The sequence below is a fragment of the Lacerta agilis genome, chromosome 16 (genome assembly GCF_009819535.1).
Source record: "Lacerta agilis isolate rLacAgi1 chromosome 16, rLacAgi1.pri, whole genome shotgun sequence".
NCBI classification, from domain to species: Eukaryota; Metazoa; Chordata; class Lepidosauria; order Squamata; family Lacertidae; genus Lacerta; species Lacerta agilis.
The window spans coordinates 24,852,760-24,863,617 of NC_046327.1; the positions used below are offsets into that span (position 1 = coordinate 24,852,760).

The 10,858-nt window shown below is 48.0% G+C and overlaps 1 protein-coding gene across 4 annotated transcripts in view; it reads right to left on the minus strand.

Annotated features, from left to right (window-relative positions):
• Positions 1 to 8,414, minus strand: part of CHD4 (chromodomain helicase DNA binding protein 4) — a 28,310-nt gene extending 19,896 nt beyond the window's left edge. For 3 of the 4 annotated variants that reach the window (XM_033173177.1, XM_033173178.1, XM_033173176.1), the window contains exons 1-9: positions 8,293 to 8,414; positions 6,758 to 6,937; positions 3,944 to 4,071; positions 2,776 to 2,970; positions 2,277 to 2,395; positions 1,362 to 1,603; positions 1,004 to 1,131; positions 704 to 839; positions 106 to 287 (exon numbers count right to left, since the gene is read on the minus strand). In XM_033173177.1, the coding sequence (XP_033029068.1) occupies positions 106 to 287; positions 704 to 839; positions 1,004 to 1,131; positions 1,362 to 1,603; positions 2,277 to 2,395; positions 2,776 to 2,970; positions 3,944 to 4,071; positions 6,758 to 6,854 (1,227 nt within the window). In that variant the 5' untranslated portion in view covers positions 6,855 to 6,937; positions 8,293 to 8,414. The remainder of the gene's footprint in view (positions 1 to 105; positions 288 to 703; positions 840 to 1,003; positions 1,132 to 1,361; positions 1,604 to 2,276; positions 2,396 to 2,775; positions 2,971 to 3,943; positions 4,072 to 6,757; positions 6,938 to 8,292) is intronic. The other variant, XM_033173179.1, reaches the window with a different exon arrangement.
• Between the last annotated feature and the right edge of the window lie 2,444 nt (positions 8,415 to 10,858).

The following is a 10,858-nucleotide window of genomic DNA, read 5'->3' on the forward strand; positions in this document are numbered from 1 at the left end:
ACAGGACAGGGAATCCGTTAGACCAAGATGCTTGAAGTCCCTCAAGCTGTCTTCCTAACCCTGCATTCCCAAGCCTCTAGCTGCATCATAGAACCCAAAACTCACACAGTGCGGGCAACTCCACTTGCCCTCTGGCGCTTTCTCCATATCTGGATCCAGACAAACCATGTGATAGGCACGAGGGCAAGTGTCACACAGGATGATCTCTCCCCCCTGTTGGCACACCTCACAGTAGTCCTGGTGGTCCGTTTCGTAGCCATCAACGGTTGCAGCAGAATCCTCTTCTCCTAGCAGAGCAAGGTAGTGGAGAAAGCTTTTAAACAATTAAGCAAGCAGCAGGTTCAAGCAACAAGGAGGATACTCCAACCTCATGCCACAGATCAGTATCTAGATAACAAAGATTTATTATTTAGAGAGCACAGCCTGGATATCACTATTGTATCCCAAGGGTCAGAGCAGGAAAATGGCTATGGGTAAAAAGACGTAACACAAACTAAGTTTTTCTCACAGAGTGTCTTGTCCCGTTGAAAATCCCTCAATCTTTTATGTCTGCAGAGTTTGACTTCTTCCCTAGGTACACAATAGCAAATATTTTATACCAATGGTCCCCAACCACACGCCAGACACTTGCAATCATGAAATCCCTGCCCCTGAGCACACACTTTCCACACAGCTCCCGTATGAGCCAAGCAGAGCTCAGTACCTTTCTTTTTCCTCTTTCCTGCTCTTAGTTTCTTGCGGCTGCGGCTGCTGCGACTGGTAGAGCCATCTGACACAGAGTAGCTGTTGATGCTTGCATCATCAAAGTCTGACTCAACATCCAGGTCATCATCCTCACTCTGGAGGTACACAAATAAATAAATACTGTAAAGGAATATGAAAACTGACTTTCTGACCCAGTGCTATTGAGGCTGCCCCCACACAAACCCACACACCCATCCTGCAAGAGACAATGTGGCCAGGAGAAAATTCCCACCCTCTTACCAGAAAAAGAAAAACTCACAGATGATCTTTTACGCTTGGAGCCAAATCCTCCCAGCTTGATTTTCAAGGGTGCCACCTTCTTGGTTTTGGGTTTTTTGATCTCAGGAACACGAGGACTAGCCTTGGGTTTTTTTCGGGCATTGGGACCTAGAAAACAGACCATCATCACAGCGTTATAAAGTGGTACCTAGATCCCAGCTGAGCTGTACTTTAAAGGGAAATGTAAAATCTTATGAGAAGTGACTTCCAGAAGTGACTTAATGGGTGCCCTGCAGTACAGTTGATCAAAGTTGCTAGAAGAAGGTACAGAGTTTACGAACCCCTACCTTCCCCCCCCCCCACTCATCATCACAACAGTCCCCATATGATCACCTCACCTTTGCCTTCCTTGGTCTTAGCCTTCCGAAGTGGGACTTCAACTGGGGGCTGAGGAACAACTGTATCCACATTAGCCACCATGCTCTCCACCACAGCCACAGCAGCAGCTGCCGCAGCTGCCACAGATGCCCCAGAGCTCCCTTTAAAGGGGTTGTTTGTGCTAAACTCTCTCCACTTGGCCCCAAGCACCATCATCATTTTTGAGACAGCAATTTTGGGATTCTTAGCAGCAATAAGTGGCCTACGGGGGGGGGGGGGAGAAGAAAAAAAGAGCATTGCTGGATGGTCTGGACTTTGGGAAGCTCAAACTTTACAACCTATTCTTAAGACTGTTAGCCCCTCCCATTGCCCCTGAAGCCAACACATGGGAGAAGAACTTTTTCTAGTATTCCTAGAAAAGCTAGGTATGTTCCTAAGTCCCAACTCTGCCACAAACTGAAGAATTTTGAGACCAATTACTTACGCTCTCCATTTTTGTCTTCCATCCTTCTATAGGTAATAGTTAATGTGCAAATCTAAACATGCCTATTCAGAAGTAAGCCATATTGAATCCAATGAGGGTTAGGATTGCAGCCTAACTCATTTCCTACAGTAATCCAACAAATCTGTAGCACCAAGTGCCCAAGCTTGGAACATTGTGATAATTTATATAGCATTTTCTATATAAAAACATTCATGGAAATTCACATAAATTATCTCAATAATTCTTACAACTGCCTTGTAAGCCAAGTAGTATTATCCCCTGCTTTAGGTGAGGTGTCAAGGCACAGAAAAAGTAGCACACCTCTTTGTCATTCAACAAAGAACTAAACCAGAGACTTACAGATAATACACTTCAATATCACATCATCGGCTAGATTATTAAGTCTTTCTTGACCTGCATTCCCAAGATATGAAAAGACTGAACGACGCACCTGACAAATTGGCTAAAAGCCTTGTAATTGGTAAGAGTGCGATAATCCTCCTCTGTGAAAACATGATCAATATCCTCCATGCCCCAGTCCTCTAGAAGCTGGGCAGAAGACTTAGGTTCCTGGAGAAAGTGACAGGGAAAAGTTGCTAGTTAAAAAGATATTAGTTTCAACAAGGAGACACTTTCCTGCCATGTGCAGGAAGCTTTTCAAAGAAAGGCAGGATCAGAAGGAAATGGGCCAAAAGGCAGGATCTAGAAGCTGGGCCAAAAGGAAGAAGAACCCAAGACACACACACCTACCCTACAAAAGCAGGACAGGGCATTCCCTTAGACCCCCAAGAAGGAAAACATCACCCTCTTTTAGCAGCACCTTGTGTTGTGCTCGCCCTTCCCTCCCAAACCTAAAGTACAAAACAAGTAAGATAAGCAAGGGTAACCACTATAGGAGCAGTGGCATCACGTGTTCATGTGATTTAATGGGACATTCTGGATCTTCTCACCTTGGAGTCATCATCTTCATCCTCTTCTTCTTCCTCTTCCTTGCGCTTGGCTTTGCTCTTCTTTTCCTTCTTAGCCCCAAGTTTCTTCTTCTTCTTCTTCCCAGGGGTGTAGTCACTTCCCTCACTGTCGGAGCGCAGCAGCACCTCCTCCTCCTCCTCCACAAATTCATTTCCTTCACCAGAACTGTCTCCAAGCTGGGGTGGAGGGGGAGGGGAGAATTAAAGCACATAAATCAGCACCCAAAAAAAAGGCTCTTTCCAAAAGGAAGAAACACTGTAATGTAATCAACATGCAGATAATGCGTCGTACCTCCACTTCACACTCTCCCCTTGTTACTAAGTGAATTTCTCATCAGGTGTTCTGGGTCAAATTACAATGCACCCCACCTGTCCCTCTGAGGTCCGTCTGTTATGTCAATTCCCTTTTATTAATAATATGGGAATCTCTTAGTAATGGGAGTTTTCCTGTCCAGCGGCCGTGGCCGGTTATGTCCTCTGCTCTGGGCTTCAGGGGTTAAACTCTTCTTTTCCTACAGTTCGGGGTCTCTTTCATTAGATCCCTCACTATATCAGTTAGCTAAGCCCTCTTAGCAACTCTGTGGCAATACCAGGGTTTCCGCCCGCTAGCCCCTCCTGAGGGAACTCCAAGACACAAACTATCACCCTGCAGGTCAGTTTTGTCCTTTCCATGAGTTCACTTCCTCATGAGCATACATAGCTCGCAGGACCAAATGAACGACGATATTTTCTTAGCTCAACAATAAGAAGTCTTCATTTCTTTCAGAACATAACGGTTTCAGTAATGGTTTATAAGCTTAGTTTCATAACAGTGTAAACTCTTTCTTTCAGCATCATATACACATCTTCAACGTATCCTAACCTATCCTAACCTACCCACCAGTATCCTGGCCCCACGCCCTCCTTCTTCCAGTCACCACTCCCTCTCTAACCGCTGCTCCCTCCTTTTAAAGAGCGGAATGTCCCGCCTCCCAAGGGATATCTGCCACTCAAACTGGGGTGCCCATTAACTCATAAAACACCGTGGGTTTCTGAAAATCCCTTAACTTACCAGTAGATCCGTTTTGTTACACAGACCCATCTGTACATTAAGCTGCTTTTCTCTCCCTCATCCCCCCCTCTCAGCCACAAGTCCTACTCTGTTTCTTACCTCTTTTTTCTGGCGCTTACTAAGCTTGGGCACTTTAGGTTCCTTCAGCTTCTTGGGTTTCTTCTTCTTCTTGATTTTTGGCAGTTCTGCCTCTGATAACAGCTCTTCCTCTGGCTCTTCTTCTGGCTCTGAGGGAAATTATGAAGGCAACAGGGGTAACTAATCATTTTCCAATGCCTAGGTGTTCCTTCACAATCCCATTGCCACAGACTACACCCCACTTGTACTTGGTCCATTGTTGCTTTGCCACACACCCAAGTTAGACCATAAGCAAATAGGGTCACTTCTCACCATTATTTTTTTTTGAACTGGGTCCATTTCTTAACTACCTTTCACTGCGCCCCATTGTCTTTCCCATGGGTGTGATTCCAGTGTTCAACCTCCTGTTATTGCATTGAAGTAACTGCAGACTGGAGTACTAGTCCTATACAAGCTTCCTCCCGTATCCTCACAAACCTAATGCAACTCATAGAGAGGGAAGGGGTCCTTTGCCCAGGGGCATTCAACCCATTTTAGGTCTCAACTAGTGAATGAGGAAGGTGCCACCTGCCTCAAGATTCTTCCAGGATCCGCAAAGGAGCCCTGCACCAACAAAGGGTGGGGGGCTGACTACAGACATATCAACTAAGTGTCTTCAATGCATCTTCCTCTACCTCTTGCTTAGTGAAGTTATTTCATATGGAAGACATTTGTTTAGTCCAGCACCAGAGCAAAATACAGACTAGGAACAGTACTGGCTTTTAATGCAACTGAATAGCAAAGCACTGCCCACTTCACCCCTTACCATGTTATTTCAAATGAAAAATATGAGTCTGCAAGCAAGAACTTCTGAAGATACACCTACTAGATAATAATCAGGGCACAACAAACATTCTCTCCCACTTTCCTCAAAATCCCCCTGAAGAAACCTTCATAGCTAACAGCAAACTCAACAGGACGCTGCTTCAACTCTCCCATCCTACCTAGACTGAAATGGAGGTTCTGAGTACTAACAATCACCAGGTGCTAACTCAGGTGCCAGCCCTCTCACAACTCACCTCCTCGCTATGCAAATGCAAGCTCTTCCCCTCATGTGGGTGCACGCGCATGCATGCACAAGCACGAGCGTACACACACACACACACACACACAGAAACATGTCACTCCTTAACCCGACAGACCACACTCCCATCTGTTCTCCAACCCCCAACAGCCCAGAGGGGCACAGCCAGCCGGCAGCTTCCTTTGTGACAAGATCCACAGTAACCAGCCATTCTCCCTCCCCTCCCCCCTCAGCAGCCACCCCCGCCCATTACACGCAGCCAGAGTCACAAGCTCTCCCTCCAAGGGAAAATGGCCTCCTAACCACAGGCACTGGGCAGGATGGGGGAAGCTACAGGTCACAGCAGTTGCTGCAACCAAAGGAAAAGGAGCTGAGGGGAAACGGCACAGGGTGGAGCCCTGCTTTCCCAAACCAGCAAATGTATCCTGTGCCAGAGGTATTTTCCTCCAGCAAGACTTTCCCATGTTTCTCCCTCCCCGTGCACTTCAGGCAGGCTCAGCTCCTCAAGCATCATCTGCACCTCTTCTCTAGGCCTTCTAGCATCCAGCAATGGTAAAAGAGAGCTGACTCCCTCTTTGGCCTGTGAGCTCAAAAACACACAATCCATGTCTGCCCCCCTGAACTTAGGGAGAAAGAAACAGCCAACAAGCTTGAGGTTGCAAGGTGATGCAGCTCCCAGCTGGGCCAAGCGCTAAACGCACTTCAGAGGCCAGGAGACTTTCACCCTGTTCCTAGGGATATTCTTGCACTAAACGCAAATCAATAGGTGGCCACTGAGCTCAACTACAATTCTTCTGAAAGGTACCAAGGCAAAAAGATACACAACAAAATGCATTGCTCCCATGTCCCCGCCACATGGGACAGGCCACATTCAACCCAAAATGCAGGACTAAGGTGAGCAGCTGTGAAGTAAGCTCCACAGGGTGTGGCTAGGGAGGAAAGTGGGTCATGCAACAGCCCAGGGCACAGATCATTTTGGACACAAGACATAGTTGAGCTCTCAAGTGGGTAAGAGAAATAAAGCCTTCCACTTTGTATTTCCCTTAAAAGCAGCTTGAAATGTGCATTGGATAAGAAGCTGTCACCCACCCTCACTTCAGTCAATCCACTTGAAAGGTTGCCCCTCCCCCACAAGCCCTCCCCGCAATGAACTCCATCACACCTTTAGGAAAAGGGACGCAATAACCAGGAATAAGATACTTTCTATCACAAACACAGAAGTTCCTAGTAAACAGAACTTTCCCCTGAGCCCCGTCTTTTCGCAGCCACCATTCATGTTCATTCAAAAGCAAAGCTAGCATGACAAGCTACGTATTCAGAGTATTCAGAATGATTGAGCGGGATCTACAGGAAGCCCTCTCCAAGCAGGAGGAGGAGGCAAGGGAAAGAGGCAACCAAATGAGACATCTAAAACATTAGCAGCAACAGCAGTCAATGATTAATCTTGCAGCCCCAGTGAAAAGAAGTTCAGAACCATTTTTTAAATTTCCCTCAGCCTCCGATCCAAACTATCAAGTTCTCCCATCATGTCTATGTAGCAGAGTTATCAGAAACACAGGGCAAGATGCCACCCCTTCCCCCCTGGTCAAACCCATTAAGCAAGGACATGGATTAAGCAGTAAAAAGGGAGCAGAAGAACGTGACCTTGTCATTACTGGTCTAAAGCATGCAAAATAGGAAATAACTGTTTTTGTTCCTTGGTTCAAGGAAAAACCACCACAGCACCCCCAAAACGAAGACGTCAACACTCTTCTGCTAGCTGATATGTGTACCTTGGTGCTGGTGGATGCTGTTGTTCAGCAGGATCTCCATCTCTTCCTCGTCGCTGCCCGCAGAGCATGGCGATGGGGATCCTATACCCGACGCCATGTCCTCTGTTTCGGAGGACAATCCGAGGGCTCAAGAAGCTCCTGCTATCTCGGCGCCTCCTTACTGCTAAGGCCAGCAACGGGCTATAGGGAGAGAGAAGGAAAAGAAAGCTTAAAAGTAGCAGCCTTTTTATAACAGCCACAAAAAAGCCTCTGGATCTCTGGAGAAAGGTGGCAGAGGCAGGGAGGGCCAGACAACTAGGTAGCAGCTTGGTCCAAGCACTCATCTCAGAAGGCCTTCAGGCCAATGCCAAATTAATCCGAGTCACCTTCTCATTATTATGAGGATTTTGATAGGCACCACCAACTTGGGGTTTCCCAGTTTGGTTCCACCTGTATTTTGGGCAGACTGACAAAACCTGGGGGTGGGAAACAAAAGCCTGGAGCAACCCACCTCCCATGGGTCAAGAAATGCCTCTTGGTGGCGCCTCTGTGGTCAAAGCTACCATAATTCAAAGCTACCACCACCACCCTGAGAGTTTGTTTCAGCTCATGGACAAAAAAAGAAAAAGAAAAAACCCGCCCACTCATGACAAGACGCGCAATGGAAATGCTATAAGAAATGAGGGGCTGACTTTTTTTTTTTTTTTTACAAAGCCCACTCATTCTTCTCTGGCCGAGAATGGTCGTCCTGGCGTCCCTTGATGGGCAGTTGGGACTTTAAAAAAAAAAAAAAAGCTACTGACATAAACAGGCTAAGGAAATTAAAGTTTTGGACCAGGCTGTAAAACAAAAAGGCGGCTTCGAAGGAAGCGGAGAAACTTGTCGGACCCGTCCCACTCCTCCTAGCTATTTGGGGGGGGGGACCTAAACTGGGGGGGGGGGGGAGGAAAGAAAAGAAAAGAAAAGAAAAGGACCCAAACCAGAACATTTATTTTGGGGCTGGCTGAGAAGAGCAGTTATTGAAGGTTGAGGTAGGGGGGGGGCCTATGGCAAGGAAGATCGAGGTTTGGGACGGGGGGGTCTCTTGCCTTCTCCTGCCACGGGTTGGGGGGAAACTTAAGAGATAATATTCCCACATATATTATATACATACAAGGCACCCCCCCTAACACGTGTCTGGGGGGGCTAATATTCTCCAGCCCCCCCCCACCAAGAAAGACGAGGGCACCCCACCCCCTTCCCCCCACCCACCCACCGGGAGAGGCTGTGGGGAGTTGTGTGAGGGGGGGAAAGAGAGGGGTCGGCTGGCGAGGGGGGCGCTTCGCTTCCCTCAGGCGGCGGCGGGTCGCCCGGGTTGCAGGGCGGCGGTGCAGCCGGGAAACCCGGCGGCTCTCCTGCCTTGTCCCTGACCGGCCCCCCCCCTCGCCCTCCTCTTTCCCCCCACCCCAATATCCATGGTTCTTTCCCCTCCTTCTCTCCCCCCCCCCCCCCCACCACAAAAAACCCACCTACCCGCCCGCCCCCTCTCTCGGCTTCTGCCTCTATCCCGCCCTCACCCGACTCCGGGCGCCCCGGCTTCTTATTTCTCGACGCCGCTGAAGGGAAAATGGCTCCGGCTCCAGCGCCGCCTCTTAAAGGGGAAAAAAAAAGCCCCGGCCAAGCCCCTCCCCTCTCTTCCCTTCCACAGCGCTCCCGCCTCCATCCCATAATATGCGCTCCCTTGCCCGCCCCCCCCCCACGGCCGCCACCACACGGCGCCTTGGCGACGGGTCCCACCCCCGTCACCTCAGTAACACACACACACACACGCAACCCCTCGACCGAGGCATCCCATAATATTACCCTGTCCACAAAACTCGGAGCCCAGCCCTGCATCCCATAATAATCGCCCTCCCCACCCCCACCAAAGCATCCCATAATAGTCCTTGCGGGGCACCGTCCAGTAATCCACTCCCCCCCTACACTCACCATGCGGAAACATCCCATAATACTCGCCCTTACTCATACATACCACAGTAGCCACCCTTCCCCCCACCGAGGTATCCCATAATAATCACATTCTCTCCTTGCTCACCCCCCCTCCACTATCCTCCCACAGGCACTGTGTCCCTGCCCTGAGCATCCCATAATAGTCGCTACCTACCCTCATCTCCTTCCCTGGCTCTTCCAGCCAACCCACAACAATCTCTCCCCCCCCCACCAACAATCACTCACTCACTCCCTGACATATCCCATAATAATCACACACACTCCACGTTGCCAAGTCTGGCATCCCATAGCAGGCGCACTCCTCCCTGAAATATTCCATGAGAGCCCCCATGGCATCCCATAATAGTCCGCACCAGAGACATCCCATAATATCTGCCACTTCCACCTCTTTCCTCCCTCCCCCTCCTCAGACAAGCATCCCATAATAGTCCTCGTCCAGCAAGACATCCCATAATACTGTCAGCAACTCTTAGCCACAGCCGACAATGCTTGCACTTACTGCATCTTCTCTCTCTCCACTCGTTCCCGCCCCCGCCCCCCCCCCGCCTGCCTTCACACAACCCATAATAATCACCGGCAGACTATTCCTCCCAAAACAGAATGGAACCCTTCTAAAACAGTTCACAGCACCCAATGCCCCCTCCAGGGGTCTCCTTCCAGCTGCCCCCTAAGAAAACATTTGGCGTGCCTATTACAAATGTGCCCCACTTCCCCCACCCCACCCCCGCCTAAAAGTGCACAGACCATAATAACCACTGGGGGCATAGGGCCAATGGCACATCCCATAATACTCTGGCAAAGCCTGCCAGGGTTCTCCATTCTTCCTTCAGATGATGCAGACGCTGCACATCCCATAATCTTTCATACACTCCGGTACAGGCGTTGGGAAGTCAGACCCTTACAGGTCTGGCTGCAAGGCCTCTAGGCAGGCTTCCCCTCTCTGCGATTCGCACAGCACAGGGTTATTTATGTGACCTGGCATTCCCAGATATGCAAAAGAAGGTAACTTTCTGATGTGCAAACCGTCCCACCGCGCTACCAATGCGAACTTTGGTGATCGGTTCGTGCGCAAACTTCTCCTAGCAAATATTCTTGCCTCTTTTTCAACCGCCCTGTGAAAATTCAGGGCACTTCAGTTTGGAAATGCGGGACTGCTGTCATGACATTAAAAGTTTCGACAGATCTATCTCCTAATGCTACTGTAGTATCATTTTTACAAATGATACCATCTCACTTGTTCTCAGATACCTGTAAAAATCTCATAGATTCATAGAACTGGAAGGGACCTCCATGGTCATCTAGTCCAACCACCTGATGATGCAGGAAAAGTCGTTTCTGAACCCACATTCCATAAAGGGATCTTCGCTGCAATTGTGCAGTTCTGTGATTTAAAAAAATGGTCTGGCAGATGCTCCGTAATGCTATCAGCATACTGACCATTCGCTATAATATTCCTTATCTTAATGTGGTCCTTAATATGCACAGGGAGCAAGCAACTGTCCAATATTTCCTCTATTGCTGTGCAAGCTGTATTGAAATAAATGGAGACTGTTTAACAGCAGGGCTTAGTGAATTGCATCTATGACGATTGCATCTGTCCATCCCCTAATTTAACGGTGCACGTTTTTCTTCCTCCACTATTACGATTGACAATGTTTTTCTTTTTGAATACACAAACTATCGGCAATATACACATCTCATAAAATGCATATTTATTACAGGTATTTTATTTATTTATTAAAAAGCATTTCCAAACTGCTTAACGCTTTAAAATTTATAGCAGTATACAGAAATGCAACATAAAAACAGAGGTATGGCAGTAAAAACAGAAAATACGGTATATATATATATATATATATTTTTAAAAAAAACCCAACAACAACAGACAATTCAGTAGTAACTGTGGGTGTCACTTAGAAAAATCGTTGTGAAAATCTCTTAGAAAAAGGGAATTTCCATTCATTACATTTGTCATAGCTCACAGACATAAGAATCAATGCAAGTAGCATGCTACATTTAAACACAACGTACACAGGGGGCAAGGGAAGGAAAGGGAGAGGAATGCCAAGTATCAGAGACAAGGTCAGCCTCCTGTAACAAACTTTACAAGCACAGATCAAAACGTCTATATAA